Raw genomic sequence first — 17,137 nt, forward strand, 5'->3', positions numbered from 1 at the left:
ATGCGTTTGCCATTTTTTAAGTTGTATAAGTTTAAAAAAAAATAAAAAATTCTCCTTCAAGTGTAGTTTTTTTCAGAACAAATTAAGACAAAGAACAGCTCTGTATTCATGGTTGGAATGTCTACGTGTCATCTGTTTGATGGCTACTCTCGGTTTGCTTTTGATCTGTATTGCTGGTTGTGTATATTTTGAAACATACGTAATGATTTTATGTTGAAATGCATGTGATTTGATTTGACTACGGAGACCCGTTTTGCATGATACAGAAAACCGAGGGCAGGATTCAAAAAGCATGGAGCTTCTAGTTCCCACTGTAATAACAGAGAGGTGCTAAATGGGGTGCCCCCGCTGTCGTCTTGTTTAACTTACACATTTTTAGATGATGGCTTTGCATGGAGTGACTCTTTCTAAACTTAGACTCTCTTGTAGATATTACATCTTTATAGGACTGGTTCCTTTGTTCTAACTTGCTGTATTTGTACATGTGAATGTGTTTATGGACAGATGTCATACACATGACATAATTTGTGAACTATAATCTAAGAACAACAGAAAATTTACCAACGAGAGGAGGCCATTCGGCCCATCCGTGCTCATCTGGGTCTTAAAGTGATTTAACATGACGAGGTAGCCCATTCCTTCCCCTCACCACTCTGTTTGAAGAAGTGTCTCCTTCCCTTGTCTGTCTCCACTTTATTTCCACTGTGTCCGCTCTGGTCCTGGTATTTGTGCAGTGCTTCAAGCACTGGTTCAGATGGACTCCTTCCTCCTTCTTTGTCTAAATAGACTGTGTTGTTTTGTATCGGGAGCCCCTCTCTTGTTAACCCTCTCTTGCTGTGTCTCCTCAGAGATGCAGTTGTGGGTGCCCTGATGCCTGCCAGTATGATTGCTCCAGTGGAATGCCCTGCCAGCTCCCCGGTCCCTCCCTCGGAGTCCTCCACAGCATCCAGCCCCTCGGAGGGGGAGGGTCCCCCATTCCTCACAGAGACAGAGGAGAGGCTGAGCCCAAACCCCTGGCAGGACAGGAGGAGTGAGGTAAGAAACAAGCGCCTCGCATTGAAGAAGCTGGAGAAAGCCATTCATTAAATAAAACAATAAAACACACAGAGTACAGTGGTACCATCCCCTGCAGCAAGAAGGCAAGTGAGACGTGACACAGAAGGTACAGATGATGGATAGAGGTTCTTGGGGTCTTACGTTTGACACAGAAGGTACAGATGATGGATAGAGGTTCTTGGGGTCTTACGTTTGACACAGAAGGTACAGATGATGGATAGAGGTTCTTATCTCGATTTTTTACACAATTGAACTAATATATATATATATATATATATATATATATATATAGTTGACTCTGTACTGATCGTAAGCTGTACTCTACTACAAATGCCTTGTTTCTCTGCCACTTTAAATTGACCTCATTACAGAGGTCCATCTTTTTTTTTTAATTGGTAGAATGTGTTGCAAAAAAACCCATTTCAATTCAATAGCTTCCACATTTCATATCAATAGGCAAAGTAATGGAGTGCTAGAATTGACAGCATATATTGTTGCTGTCATTCAATTCACTTTAAGGTTTTCACAGATCCAATTCAAATGTAGCGGTAATGCAATTTCTGTGGCATTCTTTTTTTTGTGTGGAAAAACCTGCCCTGTAGAGCTTTTCTTACAGTCTGATATTTCTGCATTATTTTTTCTAGTGCAATATATACCTTAATTTTAAAAGGTTAAATGAAATCTTTTAATTTTATTAAAATAAAGTGCAGTGAGTTTAACTAGTTGTCAGAATAGGGACACCTCTGGAAAGTCTCTATTCAGATAGAAGTACACTTTGATAAGGTACAGCATGCCCTAGATAGAGGATGTGTTACACTGTGGCATTCATTTGGACTCGTGTTTGTTGTGTGCTCAGGTTGCTTGTTCAGAAGATGCAGGGACCCCTTCTTCAGCAGTAACTCCTTCTGCTTGTGCTGCGTCTTCACGACCGTTTATTCCAGTAACAGATGATCCCGGCGCTGCTACTATCATAGCTGAGACCATGACAAAAACCAAAGAGGTGAGTGAGCGTGTGCAGCCTTCAGAGTACACAAGCACTGTGATAATATGCACTAGATCATAGCTGAGACTATGACAAAAACCAAAGAGGTGAGTGTGTGCAGCCTTCAGAGTACACAAGCACTGTGATAATATGCACTAGATCATAGCTGAGACCATGACAAAAACCAAAGAGGTGAGTGAGAGTGTGCAGCCTTCAACAGAATACACAAGCACTGTGATAATATGGCCAAAAGGTTAGCATCAGCTACAATTTTAGGATTGAGACCTTATATTTAACATCATGTAATCAAAGAAATGACAACATGATATTGCAAAATCCTACCAGAAGCCATAATAACAGTACAGTATTTCATGTTGGATTTAGAAATTTCAATTTTTTTTTGTCAGTTTTTCGTTAAAGTATATGGAAAACTACAAAGCGCTATGTATTATTATTAGTTTATTTAGCAGACGCCTTTATCCAAGGCTTACAGAGACTAGGGTGTGTGAACTATGCATCTGCTGCAGAGTCACTTACAACTACGTCTCACCCGAAAGACGGAGCACAAGGAGGTTAAGTGACTTGCTCAGGGTCACACAATGAGTCAGTGGCTGAGGTGGGATTTGAACCGGGGACCTCCTGGTTACAAGCCCTTTTTCTTTAACCACTGGACCACACAGCCTCCCATGTAATTCAATATGGTATGGTAACATTATTCAGCAGGTTTCATTCGACTTTGTATTAATTCTATAGGGTTTCTCTTGTATGCACTGGATACTTTTTTAAAGCATTCTTAAATTACCTTTTTGTTTATTGTATTTATTTATCAGGGACTCATGCGATTATAATATAAGTATCACTTACATGACACAAGATGCATTGCATTTTCAATTGAGCCAGTAGGCTAATTTCCATTGACAGTTTTAATATTTTAAAGTATTCTTTCAGTTTTTGTTGTGTTTTTTTTATTTATTTATTTTTTATACTTTTCATCTTCCTCATATTGCAATGCGAGTTATGAACCTTTTCTCTCAACAGGATTCTGAAAGCCACAGTAAAACGGCTGGCCCAGAGCCCCAGTACCTGGATGAATTCACAAGCCTGCTGGTCCCTGATGACACGCGGGTCCTGGTGGACCTGTTAAAGCTAGCTGTGTCCACACGCTCCGGGGAGAAAGGGAAGCAGGTGCTGTCTGCCGTGCTGTCCGGAATGGGCACTGCCTATCCACAGGTTGGTAAACATGAACAGCTTGTCGTGTGTCTGTCTCGGCTGGCTGGGAGTGTGGGTTCTCCTTGTGTTTTCAGCGGCTGCTTGTGTTGCTTGTGTTCTGCTGCTCTTGCTAACTGGCTGCCTCTTGGTAGGTGGCTGACATGCTGCTGGAGCTGTGTGTCACAGAGCTGGAAGATGTGGCTTCAGACTCGCAGAGTGGGCGTCTGTCTGCACAGCCAGTGGTGGTGGAGAGCAGCCACCCCTACACTGACGACACCTCCACCAGTGGCACTGTTAAAATACCAGGTAAAAAGTAGGCTAGACCCGCAGCTTATTAGTCATATATCTCTATATTTCTATGGAGCCTGAATAACACTAACTACCAGTTGAGAGAAGGGTACTTGTTCCTTATTGTTTTTCTTCGGCGGTTCACAGTTCTGCACTGAAACGGTTTCATTTGTAATTCGAATTGTCTGTCTCTCACTCTGTCTGTGCCGTTTCTGTCTTTCCTCCCTAGTTAAATTACATTTTCATTGCTTGTTGAAATGCTCATTTCCTCTGCCCTGACTTTTTCTTGTGGTGGTTGTGTTAGGTGCTGAAGGCCTCAGAGTGGAGTTTGACCGTCAGTGCTCTACAGAGAGGCGCCATGATCCCCTCACTGTAATGGACGGTGCCAACCGGATCGTGTCTGTCCGATCAGGTGACACTCAAACCGCTTTCCTGTCTGTCCCGTTTCCTTGAAGGTCATAAAGCGAATGAACCAATTGAACCTTGCCTTGTATCCATGATGTTCACTACATGCAATTTTGGAGCAACATGCTTACGAATTTCAGTCCAAGGCATATTATTACTAGCAGGCACCTGACTGCTCTTCTGAACCATTCAGCTCGAGATCCTCAAGGTCTTGCATTCAGATTTTAGTGAACCCATCAGAATGGTGGAGTCCAGACCTCTGTTTGAATGGAGTCGGGTTTGTTGTAAATGCTGCTGTCTGATTGTATTGTGTATTGGCAGGTCGAGAGTGGTCTGACTGGTCCAGTGAACTCCGTATTCCTGGTGATGAACTGAAGTGGAAGTTTACCAGTGATGGTTCTGTGAATGGCTGGGGTTGGCGCTTCACAGTTTACCCGATCATGCCTGCAGCAGGTGCGTCTTGCACTGCATATTGAGACCCTTTCGATTTATTTATATTTCATAAGAATGTATTTAAGCTACAGAGTAAGGGGAGCTTGTGAATTTTGCAAAAACATACCAGCGCTATTTCAACGTCGTCTATCTGATCAACCATTTCAGATGCCGACTTGAATTTCAAAGTATCTTTTTCAGTTCCATAGTCAGTGCTTTTCTTTAAAAATGAACAGTTTCTCAGCCACGTTTTAAAAAATGATCATCAATGATACAGACCGCAGTCTTAGAGTGTCTTCACAGTCTGTGCACTTCTGCCTTCTTGACAGTCTATGGTTCTTTGTTTTTCATGGTGTATGAAAATATGTGAACCTTAAGGTTAGCATTATGCAGTAAAGAAAATCATTGATTGATTGATTGATTGATTTATTGATGGATGTATTTATTTATTTTTAATACAGGCCCAAAGGATCTCCTGTCTGACCGCTGCATTCTGTCCTGCCCCTCAATGGACTTGGTAACCTGTCTCTTAGATTTCCGTTTGAACTTTGCCTCAAACAGGGGTATAGTTCCTCGCCTGGCAGCCTCACTGGCAGCTTGTGCACAGCTAAGTGCCCTCGGTAAGTTTGTATTGCTGCTGTACTACATGTTGCTGTATTCAGAAAAAGTAAGGATGACTAAACAATTATACATAAAAAAACAGCAGTGAGACAGTTGTTTCTAAGCTAATCTTCAATGCTGGTCAGTACATGCATGTTACCTGCAGTTTTGTATTCTTTAATGAGCAGACCTTTCTGCCTGTCCCTTTTTTATTTTTCCTTTTTAATGGTTTTATTTGTGATGTCATTTGTAGCGGCCAGCCTCAGGATGTGGGCCCTGCAAAGACTGCGCAAGCTGCTGACCACAGAGTTCGGACAGTCCATCAACATCAACAGGATCCTGGGAGACGGAGACGGGGAGCCTCGCTCTGTGGTACGCTGCACAGGAAACTGGAGCTCTGCAACTGCAGGGATGGAAATAACACTCCTACTGCATAGCAGTTTACATAGCCCAGGTTTAATACGAGCTTGATTAGGCACAATGTTTATGTAACAAGCTCAGGTGTGTCTTATTAAACTCATAGTAAAATCAGGACTGGATCAAACTGCTATGCAATGGGTCATATTTCTATCCCTGAATTGGGTGAAGTATTGGCAACCAGTGCTTTGTAGTCTCATACACTGGGTAGGGGGGACTGGACAGCTCCAAGTATAGCAGCAGCATTGTCCTGTGTATATCCAGAGACCCATACTGTTTGCACAGATGTATGATTTTAGTTGAAGAGTATTTCTTTTGCGATCCTATTGAAGGTTTTGTGCATGCAGCTCATGGAAACCTCCTTTTCCCTGATACTGGCCCCTGTAGTGTTGCATATCGTTGGCTGCATGGTGCTTTGCGTGGCTCCATCTCTTTTGATTTTGTTTTGTAGAGTTTCACCGGAAGTGCTTTAGCCGCTCTGGTGAAAGGACTTCCTGAAGCGCTGCAGCGGCAGCATGAATATGAAGATTCCATCGTGCGAGGTGGCAAGCAGCTGCTTCACAGCCCCTTCTTTAAGGTAAGCATTGCAGTCCATGCCTACGTATACAGAGGAAACACCAGGGAGCTGTACTAAGAACAAAGGACTGGCCATTAGTCTGGCTGTTTCTGTGTAATCTTATTCCATAACAGTCACAGCAGTCCATTCACATTTTATAAAACCGATCAAGTCGTTTTCTTTCTTTCAACAATGTTTAATGAGTTACATGAGGGCAGTCTTTCTAGAAAGTTACTTAGTATTAACTCTTTCAGTACTGCAAACCTGTGAAGAGGTCTAGGAACTATAACTCCACTAAACACAGCAGGCCAGATAAGCAGCCCTATGTCATGTTTGTATTTCTAGATGATACTGTGAAACTTTTTCAATTAGCTGTACTGTTTAACAGCTGTGGGGTTGTCTTTTTTTCTTAATTTAAACACTACAGTAAATGCACAGGGAGCCCAGTGTGGTATCAAGCTGGAGGAGGTGGGGTGTTTGAATGGGTTCCTCTGTGCTTGTGCACGTGCCAGTGTGGTATCAAGCTGGAGGAGGTGGGGTGTTTGAATGGGCTCCTCTGTGTTTGTGGAGGTGCCAGTGTGGTATCAAGCTGGAGGAGGTGGGGTGTTTGAATGGGTTCCTCTGTGTTTGTGCCAGTGTGGTATCAAGCTGGAGGAGGTGGGGTGTTTGAATGGGTTCCTCTGTGTTTGTGCACGTCCAAGTGTGGTATCAAGCTGGAGGAGGTGGGGTGTTTGAATGGGCTCCTCTGTGTTTGTGCACGTCCAAGTGTGGTATCAAGCTGGAGGAGGTGGGATGTTTGAATGGGTTCCTCTGTGTTTGTGGAGGTGCCAGTGTGGTATCAAGCTGGAGGAGGTGGGGTGTTTGAATGGGTTCCTCTGTGTTTGTGCAGGTGCCAGTGTGGTATCAAGCTGGAGGAGGTGGGGTGTTTGAACAGGCTCCTCTGTGTTTGTGCACGTGCCAGTGTGGTATCAAGCTGGAGGAGGTGGGGTGTTTGAATGGGTTCCTCTGTGTTTGTGCAGGTGCCAGTGTGGTATCAAGCTGGAGGAGGTGGGGTGTTTGAATGGGCTCCTCTGTGTTTGTGCAGGTGCCAGTGTGGTATCAAGCTGGAGGAGGTGGGGTGTTTGAATGGGCTCCTCTGTGTTTGTGGAGGTGCCAGTGTGGTATCAAGCTGGAGGAGGTGGGGTGTTTGAATGGGCTCCTCTGTGTTTGTGCAGGTGTCAGTGTGGTATCAAGCTGGAGGAGGTGGGGTGTTTGAATGGGTTCCTCTGTGTTTGTGGAGGTGCCAGTGTGGTATCAAGCTGGAGGAGGTGGGGTGTTTGAATGGGTTCCTCTGTGTTTGTGCAGGTGTCAGTGTGGTATCAAGCTGGAGGAGGTGGGGTGTTTGAATGGGCTCCTCTGTGTTTGTGGAGGTGCCAGTGTGGTATCAAGCTGGAGGAGGTGGGGTGTTTGAATGGGCTCCTCTGTGTTTGTGCAGGTGCCAGTGTGGTATCAAGCTGGAGGAGGTGGGGTGTTTGAATGGGTTCCTCTGTGTTTGTGCAGGTGCCAGTGTGGTATCAAGCTGGAGGAGGTGGGATGTTTGAATGGGCTCCTCTGTGTTTGTGCAGGTGCCAGTGTGGTATCAAGCTGGAGGAGGTGGGGTGTTTGAATGGGCTCCTCTGTGTTTGTGCAGGTGTCAGTGTGGTATCAAGCTGGAGGAGGTGGGGTGTTTGAATGGGTTCCTCTGTGTTTGTGGAGGTGCCAGTGTGGTATCAAGCTGGAGGAGGTGGGGTGTTTGAATGGGCTCCTCTGTGTTTGTGGAGGTGCCAGTGTGGTATCAAGCTGGAGGAGGTGGGGTGTTTGAATGGGCTCCTCTGTGTTTGTGGAGGTGCCAGTGTGGTATCAAGCTGGAGGAGGTGGGGTGTTTGAATGGGTTCCTCTGTGTTTGTGCAGGTGCTGGTAGCTCTCGCATGTGACTTGGAGCTGGATACTCTCCCTTGCTGTGCAGAAACCCACAAGTGGGCCTGGTTCAGAAGATACTGTATGGCATCGAGGGTGGCTGTCTCACTCGATAAGAGAACTCCTCTTCCAAGGCAGTTCCTCGATGAGGTAATTTACATTTATTTACATTTATTTATTTATTTATTTATTTATTTATTTTGGATAGTGTGAGTGTCCAGTACCTATAGTCCTGCTGGTTCTCTGTGTGTATCCCTTGGCATTATAATGATTCCTCTCGCCACCTTGAGCCTTTTGCACAGTGTTGGGAAATCACCCTGGAAAAGAGAATGAATCACTTAAGGTGGTAAAGCAGCTTAATTGTAGTAGAGCAGAACCAAAGAGATTCAAACATTAGTTTACAGTACCACCTTAAATCACCAAGGAAAGTGGGTAAAAAAAAAATAAAAATACAAAGAACAAAAAAAAGCATGATCCTCACCCCCACCGGTTGTTATTCTATGTGTATACATCTTAGTGTAAAGACACCATTGTTAGTTTTGAATGTGTTAGTTAATACACTACGCAGAATACAAGATGAATGAAACGACTGTGTGTTTGGGTTCATTTTGCTTTCTTTCATGGTCTGTTGATTTGTTTGTTTTCAGGTGGCCAAGAAAATCCGAGAGCTAATGGCAGACAATGAAAACATGAATGTGCTCCATGAAAATCACGACGTGTACAAGAGAGAGCAAGACGAGCAGCTTGTGCAGTGGATGAACAGGTGAGGCGGGGTCTGCTGGGGGAATGAACACAGTGCTGCTTATCAGCTCCAATCAGGGATGCCTTCACTACATACCGATATGCAAATCCTCCTACTGTGCATGATTGTTGGCATCTACAGGGATTCTGGTAATGAAGGAACTCTAAGGTTGTCTGTTGTAGCTAGTCTGTGACATACCTTTTGTACTAAAATGCAGGAGGCCTGATGATTGGACTCTATCAGCTGGAGGAAGTGGCACTATCTATGGGTGGGGTCACAACCATCGAGGTCAGCTAGGGGGCATTGAAGGGGCAAAGATCAAAGTGCCGACTCCGTGCGAGGCTCTAGCCACTCTGAGGCCAGTGCAGCTCATTGGTGGGGAGCAGACTCTGTTTGCAGTCACTGCCGATGGAAAGGTGAGCCAGAAACTCATTTGAATATTCATTCATTCATTCATTCATTCATTTATTTATTTATTTCCTAGCCTTCTGGTTTCTTGAAACCTTACTCACTTGTGTTTTTGATGCTGTCCAGCTCTATGCAACAGGCTACGGGGCCGGTGGGAGGCTGGGGATTGGAGGCACAGAGTCGGTGTCCACACCCACCCTGCTTGAGTCCATCCAGCACGTCTTCATAAAGAAGGTGGCGGTGAACTCCGGCGGCAAGCATTGCCTGGCATTGTCATCCGAAGGAGAGGTGTATTCCTGGGGAGAAGCCGAGGACGGCAAACTGGGCCATGGGAACAGGAGGTAAGAACAGGAAGATCAGGTACAAAAAGCACCTGCCACTTTGTCACACAGATCATATGTAATAAAGCAGGATTATGCTTATTCGTATTCTCATTTAGTGCCATTATTTACTGTGAAGGGGGGTGGACATTTTTTAATAGCCAGTGCAACAATTCTCATTTCTTTAAGCCTGTCGCATATAGAAATCAAGAGGCTATCAACTCCTAATTCTCACAGCGTTGACAAGCAACAAAGACTACTGACGAAATAATAAATTAAATGAATGTGTTTCAGTACAGTGAGTGTGCTCTGCTTCCCCTCAGCCCCTGTGACCGGCCTCGCGTGATCGAGTCCATGCGTGGTATTGAGGTGATTGATGTTGCTGCGGGAGGAGCACACAGTGCCTGCATCACAGCCACTGGGGAGCTGTATACCTGGGGAAAGGGCCGCTACGGGCGCCTGGGCCACGGGGACAGTGAGGACCAGCTCAAACCCAAACCGGTATGTTTCACAGAGGAGCCCGGGCCTCTGCTGTGTGCTTGGATGTTAGCTCTGCTGCATACAGGCTGTAGGAATCCGAACATGCTGATTCTGAAGAACACACAATCGGCAGACTCTGAGCAGCTATGAGAATGTATTGGTTTATATTTTAAAAATGCTGTTCAAGTTACTGCTAGATGGTGATGAATGGTATTGTGGGCGTTGCTGACATGGACACAGTGACAGTCCCATGTTTCTGCAGGTGGAGGCTCTGCAGGGCCACCGCGTGGTCCATGTGGCCTGTGGCAGTGGAGATGCACAGACCCTCTGTCTGACGGACGATGACACTGTCTGGTCTTGGGGAGATGGAGACTACGGCAAGCTGGGGCGGGGAGGCAGCGATGGCTGCAAGGTCCCGATGAAGGTATGAGGGATCATTCTAATCTCACCAGTGGAAGCAACTAGAATCATTTTACTATGTATCTTAATCCATGTTATTAATGATACTGGACAACACTGAGTCAATTCAATCAATCACAACTGTCTAATCGTGTCCTCTATGAAAAGTGCGACAGCCTTTCCTAATCAGAAAGGCCGGTTTAATTTAGAGTTCGGCTGAAGCAAAAAGAGCTTTAATCCATGCCTGTCTTGGACGTGGCTGTAAACGTCTGATCGTTTTCTCTCGGCCAGTGTGATGGCTCTTGCAGATTAAGTCAATTCTGAATGGAGACGTGGCTGCATGAAGCAGTAAAGATGAATTGCATTGATTAAGTGATGGAGTCCTCCTGAGGGGGCTTTGTGCTTTCAGATCACAAGACTTCTTAACCCTCTCCTTGTTTTGTGCAGATCGACTCTCTCACTGGCGTTGGAGTTGTAAAGGTGGAATGTGGGTCTCAGTTTTCTGTAGCTCTTGCCAAGTCTGGAGCTGTGTATACATGGTATGTGGAATCCGAATGAGCTGCTAGAATCTTTCATTCAGTACTCCAGTGCAGGGGTTCCCAAACTGTGCGACTCGACGCAGACCCACGTGGGTCGTGAGCAACCACGTTCTTTTTTGAATATATAATAACAAAGCTACAATTAAAATACTAATGAAGAAAAAATAAGTTTGAGAAGTAAGCATTTCCTTCAAAGGGGAGTGCATTTGACACACACGTGTGAAATAGGTCAGTATGTGCTTTTAAAATTCCTTAGGGCAGTGGTGTTCAGCTGTTGCAAAGGGTCATATTGTAATTCCAGATTGTATTTGTTACTGTTGTTTTTACTACTATTTGGGAGGGTTGGATCCACTTCAGTGGAAGGCAATCTAGTTAACATGCATTAAATTAAACTGCCTCCCATCTGCCCTGATGGCATACCTCTCCAAATCCCAGCAACCCATTCAGGAAGCAATGGTGTCTGTGCAATAGCTTCAGGCTGAAAGGCCAGATAAGACTGCCATGGGGGCCTGACAGCAGTTTCCATTCTGCTGCATTCTTCCACAGTCTTGCATTTTTAATCTCGCGCAGGGGCAAAGGAGACTACCACAGGCTGGGCCATGGCTCTGATGACCATGTGAGGAGACCGCGACAGGTCCAAGGACTGCAAGGGAAGAAAGTCATTGCTATCGCCACAGGGTCTCTTCACTGTGTATGCTGCACGGAGGATGGTAGGGCATGTGCACGCTACAATGCACAAGCACTGAGCATTATCATGTGTTTCCTCTGGGTTATAGTATGTGTAATGGAATGCTGTGGGATCTGGGGTAATTAATCCACAGTGTGTATGACTGAATCACATGCGTCAGTCCTTTTCAGTCTCTTTGATCAGTCAGACCTATCCTGAATAAGACTAGATGTGTGTTTCTTGTCTTTGTATTTTAACCCCCAGACTATTTTACAATTGACTTCAATACTAACAAAATAACAAGAGCATGCTTCTATTTAATATGGGTGTGTTGTGAAGATTGTTTTCAGGTTACTTTAGCACTCAAGTCAGTCAGTTAAATGTCCCGAATCCTCTTTCAGGAGGTTTAATCTGCGCGGTGTCCTTCTCATTATCCCTGCAGAATGTATTCTTTCCCTTTCCTGTTCGAAAGCCTGAACGTATTCAATGTACAAAGTACAGTACCCAAAATGATAGGATATTCTGTTTAGGGTTACGTACTACAGTTTAAATGATAGTTTGGATTCAGCTGAAACACAGGATTTATGATCTATTTCTGTATGTTAATGCTCCTGTGTGAAACAATGAACATGTTATTTGGCATAATACTTTTATTTATTAGTTTATTTTTTTTTAACAGAATTTCGATGTCCTTGCTAGTTTAATTTTCAATAAAAATGCATTGTTCTTTAAGAGAAGCCTCTGCATTGTCTTATTTATATCAGGAGAAGTTTACACTTGGGGGGACAATGATGAGGGACAGCTTGGAGATGGAACCACCAACGCTATCCAGCGCCCCCGCCTCGTGGCAGCCCTGCAGGGGAAGAAGATTAACCGTGTGGCCTGTGGCTCGGCCCACACTCTAGCCTGGTCCACCAGCAAACCTGCCAACGCTGGGAAGCTCCCTGCTCAGGTACTCCGCACTGCTCAGGCGCTCCGCACTGCTCAGCTACAGTATGTTAATATGCACCTACAGGTGTAAAAGTGAGCTACACATACTAATATTTTTTTGTCAAATGAAAAGCAATTCTAGAGCAATGTATAACCTAAAATAAAAACACACACTTCCAGGTTCCCATGGAGTACAACCATCTCCAAGAGATCCCAATCCTTGCACTGAGGAACAGGCTGCTGCTGCTGCACCACATCTCGGAGCTCTTCTGCCCGTGCATCCCCATGTTCCACCTGGAGGGACGGCTGGGCGAGGCTGGCCAAGGGCCTTCCGTCGGCTTTCATACACTACGTGGAATACTGATCTCACAGGGCAAGGTGCGCGGACCGATCGCTTGTGAACTGCTTTACTTGTGTGTCTTCAGAAAGGAGTTGTCCTTTTATCAAGTGGAAATCATCTAGTTTTGAATTCTTTTTTTAAATTAACTGTTGAAAACAAACTCTTCTTCCGTGTATTGCCTAATTTTATTGTTAAAAACAAACTTTAAAAGAACAAACAAAACAATGAGGCTGCCAACTAGAATCTATATTTTCTTTAGCTTTTTTTTCAGAATTTCAAAATGAAAGTTTTATTGACACTTGTTAGTGTAATTGAAATATATAGATGTTGAGAAGAACTGTCATATATAGTACATAAGTATCCACATTCTCTGGGAATATTGGGGTTAGTTTTGGGCATCACTATATATATATATATATATATATATATATATATATATATATATATATATATATATATATATATATATATATATATATATATATATATATAACATGTTGGAATACTGATTCCGTGACCCCTGGTCTCTATCATATAGGAAGCTGCATTCCGTAAGGTCGTCCAGGCAACCATGGTGAGAGATCGGCAGCATGGACCAGTTGTTGAGCTGAACAGAATACAGGTACTGTTGGAAGCCATGGGCTGTATTTGCAGAGTGTTTCTGCAATCTTTAATGAACTATTTCTGGAAAGCAGAACAAATCACGTTAATGTTAGCCAAAGAAAAACAAAACCCCTTGAGTGCTTTAAACAGCTTGCAATAAATATATTGTGCTGTAAAATTAACAGGCTTTTTACACCTTTCGAAGAAATAGGACTTAATTAAAACTGGTGTAAAAGCTTTGAAAATATGGCCCAAGGAGTTTAATTCATAAACGGCTTAGGTTTCTTCTAAAGCTTATACTGTGTACTGCCAGCTTACTATATGACAGGTGATTATTTCCAATATATGATGAATCTGTGTTGAATGGTGTTGTCCTGTCCTGACTGGCCTGGTCAGTGAAGCACACGGGTTTTGGAATGGTTCCTGAAATTCTTTATCGACAGTATATTTAAGACACAGTTGTCTGTGAATGTGGGCACTTGCCTGGGAGCGCTGGCACGTCTTATCTCCGTGATTTCTGATGTTCTCTCTCTCTCTCTCTCTCTGCTGATGCAGCTTTCACTGGGTTTTTAGCTCTAGGTTCTGGTTGTTCTGTACATGTGATTTCTTTGACAATGCTGGAGGGGCTTATCCTTGTGAGGAAGCTTTGTATCCTTGTCCTCCCAGGACTGCAATTCATTTGCTAGTTAAAGTTATCATTTTAAGCTGTCCCAGAAGTTCCTGAACTGTAGGTACTTTTTTATTAGACCACTGCACCTTGCCCCAGAGCTATACAAATAATCGAGGTCTTTATTTACAAACATGCAAAGTGCTTGACCGTGCCTGCATGCCCTCACAACTCGTGTGCCTGCATGCATGTTCCCCAGGTGAAGCGCTCCAGAAGTAAAGGGGGCTTAGCTGGTCCCGATGGCACAAAGTCCGTCTTCGGACAAATGTGTGCCAAGATGGGCTCCTTCAGTCCGGACAGCCTCCTCCTTCCTCACCGCGTCTGGAAAGTCAAGTTTGTGGGTATGTTGAGCCGCTCCGCTGGATTATTTATTCCATATTTAATGACTTAAGTTCCCAATGCTCTCCAGAGCACAATACAGCTGTTAAAGTGACATGCGTATTTTTATTAGGTGAAAATCATTTTTAGTTCATGTTATCAAACTTACCTGAACAAACATTTATCTAAGTTTGTTGTTGCTAGTTTTTTGTAACTGTATCCAGTAATTATCTTGCTAAATCTTAGCCAGTATACAGCTATGGCCTAATGTTTTGCATTACCCTACAGAATTAACTCATTTTGCTTCATAAAGTTGAATGAAACCTGCTGGATAATGTTATGTTCACATATTGAATTACATACTGCTTTGTAGTTTTCCATATACTTGGTTTGCATCAGCCACCTCTCCGTGGTTATCCAGGGATCAGCCTTTACAATAAGGGCTTGATACTATCCACGCTGATTCCCTGCTACAGTCAAGTGCTCTTAAACACTCCTCACAGGGTTGTAGGCTGATCAAATCAGCCACTTTGTCACTCCGATGTGGCATACAAAAAACACAGCATTTCAATAAAAAAGTGTGGAAGGCAATCCTGCACCTGTTTGTTTATAATTATATAAACCATTAGATGGACTGTCAATGAGATGGTTGGTGCTTCCCTAGGGGAGTCTGTGGATGACTGCGGAGGAGGCTACAGTGAGTCCATTGCAGAGATGTGTGAGGAGCTGCAGAATGGCCTGACTCCTCTGCTGATCGTCACTCCCAACGGCAGGGATGAGTCTGGAGCCAACCGGGACTGCTTCCTGCTGAACCCCACAGCCAAGTCTCCTCTTCACATGAACATGTTCCGCTTTCTGGGTAAGTCACAACAGCACTGGGTACATTTAATACAAATAAAGAAAAGTAGAAAAATGCCAAGCCAGAGCTGAATACAATTTTTTGAAAGAGACAGTTTCAGGTCAAAGCAAACGTGTTGCAGCTACAGGTCTTCGGCAGTGCGTTATGGACCAGTTCTTGCACAAGGCATTCTTACACACGTACATACATTTAATGACACTGGTGCTGCATACGTAATATTTCTAATGGATTTCTTTCTTGTTTTGCTAGGTGTTCTGCTCGGCATTGCCATCCGCACAGGCAGTCCTTTGAGTCTCAGCCTGGCTGAACCTGTCTGGAAGCAGCTGGCAGGGATGAGCCTCACTATTGCTGACCTCAGTGAGGCGAGTACTAAACATTCTTTTAAACTCTTCTTCTACACTCCACCCCAACAAACACTGGCTTCACCATTCTGGACCATACTGGTCGGAATCACAAAGGCATATTCATAGTGTTTCCATTTACTTCCTTGTGTTTACCATGACATAGTGGCTGCAGCTTTTAATAATTTAATCTGATTGCTATTCAGAAATGTGAAAGAGCTTTAGTCAGATAGAGAGGGATTGCAGCTGTTGACTTCTAGTGGGAAACCGCTTCACCTTGGGACTCGTTTAGAAGCAGCCGTACACACTTCTGCCAGTTAGACAGCAACAGCAGAAACCAGGAAACACTGCAGCAGATTCACTGTATTCCCAAGCAGGTCTAGTGTGCACATAGTGGTCTGCCGTGTGGAAGACTTATTTGACTGCACACTTCGTCATGGCTGTTTGCAAACTTTAATCTGAAGCATGGGTCTCTGGGTCTAGAATGGGTCTATTTCAAAGTGATCTACGTTGCATTTGTGTGTCAGTTTGATTTTTTTATTTATTTTTTTTCGGCTCACATTTTAATCATGAGCTTTATAATGTCTGGAGATGTTTGATTAATTACCAGGGCCAGCTAAGGACTTCATTCACTACAGAGACTGCATTGTTGAACATTGTTGCCCAGAGATATCTGAAAGGTTAACTGGTGAAGTTATTCCTACATGTGGCTTGGAAAATGGAAACTATGTTCAGTTTCTTAGCAGCTTCCTTACAGGGGCCCCAGTGCCGGCTCCATGTCTTCTCTCAACAGTTTCAACCACAGATCAGACTTCGAAAATATCTGCGACTTTTTAAAAGTTCAGTTTTATTATCCCCCCCTGCATCAGAATGTTAAAACTGATTTCCTCAGCCCGGTTCAGTGTGGATAACCATTTTAGAATAGGTTAGAAACACTATACAATTCATCAGTCAGCCTCCTGTAACAAAGCAGATCAGCAGGTAAAGATAAAAAGGCTTCTCATTATCCCTGCTGGGGGTGTACAGAGGTGGCCGTACATGTGCAGATCACACTTATAGAGTTCTAGTTACATCTAGAGAACCGCTAATCCAAATGCGTCAGCGATTGATGCTATCAGAATGTGGGGGTATAGGGGGGCTGTCTGCCTGTCTGTCTGCCTGTCTGTCGCACCTAAATGTTTACATCTCTGTAGAGGTGCTTATTCCATGGTAATGAAACCCATTCTCTGGGGTACATGGAGGTGTGTCTGTACATGTGCATGTGGTGGATGCTTGCCATAATCATGGACTTGCTAGATCTCATTTTGTGTTTCCAGCAATGGTGGTGGGTGAATGGCGCTTACATAACCAGGTATTGTTTGTCATTGAGAATGATGCTTAACAGCACAACGTTTTGTCTGCTATAGGTTGATAAAGATTTTATTCCCGGGCTCATGTACATCCGAGACAACGAGGCGACTGCTGAAGAATTTGAAGCCATGACCCTTCCGTTTACTGTGCCAAACTCTAGTGGACAAGACGTTCAGCTGAGCTCCAAGCACTCGCACATTACACTGGGGAACCGTGGAGAGTATGTGAGATTAGCAGTGCATTACAGGTAAGTGGACTTTACATCCTTCCAAAAAAAAAAAAACGCTTGCATAC

General features: G+C 44.0%; 1 protein-coding gene across 4 annotated transcripts in view; it reads left to right on the top strand.

The window, feature by feature from the left end:
- The window catches only part of LOC117972965 (E3 ubiquitin-protein ligase HERC2-like), a 71,855-nt gene that overhangs the window by 52,029 nt on the left and 2,689 nt on the right, over positions 1-17,137 (top strand). For all 4 annotated transcript variants that reach the window (XM_059030362.1, XM_059030363.1, XM_059030365.1 and 1 more), the window contains 24 exons: positions 849-1,035; positions 1,913-2,056; positions 3,077-3,268; positions 3,400-3,553; positions 3,840-3,947; positions 4,262-4,393; positions 4,834-4,992; positions 5,226-5,344; positions 5,841-5,966; positions 7,875-8,030; positions 8,528-8,643; positions 8,840-9,038; positions 9,157-9,371; positions 9,674-9,851; positions 10,093-10,254; positions 10,677-10,768; positions 11,339-11,478; positions 12,200-12,387; positions 12,546-12,743; positions 13,244-13,327; positions 14,175-14,316; positions 14,958-15,152; positions 15,402-15,514; positions 16,900-17,090. In XM_059030362.1, the coding sequence (XP_058886345.1) occupies positions 849-1,035; positions 1,913-2,056; positions 3,077-3,268; positions 3,400-3,553; positions 3,840-3,947; positions 4,262-4,393; positions 4,834-4,992; positions 5,226-5,344; positions 5,841-5,966; positions 7,875-8,030; positions 8,528-8,643; positions 8,840-9,038; positions 9,157-9,371; positions 9,674-9,851; positions 10,093-10,254; positions 10,677-10,768; positions 11,339-11,478; positions 12,200-12,387; positions 12,546-12,743; positions 13,244-13,327; positions 14,175-14,316; positions 14,958-15,152; positions 15,402-15,514; positions 16,900-17,090 (3,690 nt within the window). The remainder of the gene's footprint in view (positions 1-848; positions 1,036-1,912; positions 2,057-3,076; positions 3,269-3,399; positions 3,554-3,839; positions 3,948-4,261; positions 4,394-4,833; positions 4,993-5,225; positions 5,345-5,840; positions 5,967-7,874; positions 8,031-8,527; positions 8,644-8,839; positions 9,039-9,156; positions 9,372-9,673; positions 9,852-10,092; positions 10,255-10,676; positions 10,769-11,338; positions 11,479-12,199; positions 12,388-12,545; positions 12,744-13,243; positions 13,328-14,174; positions 14,317-14,957; positions 15,153-15,401; positions 15,515-16,899; positions 17,091-17,137) is intronic.

This window comes from Acipenser ruthenus, chromosome 9 (assembly GCF_902713425.1).
Source record: "Acipenser ruthenus chromosome 9, fAciRut3.2 maternal haplotype, whole genome shotgun sequence".
In the NCBI taxonomy this organism is placed as follows: domain Eukaryota; kingdom Metazoa; phylum Chordata; class Actinopteri; order Acipenseriformes; family Acipenseridae; genus Acipenser; species Acipenser ruthenus.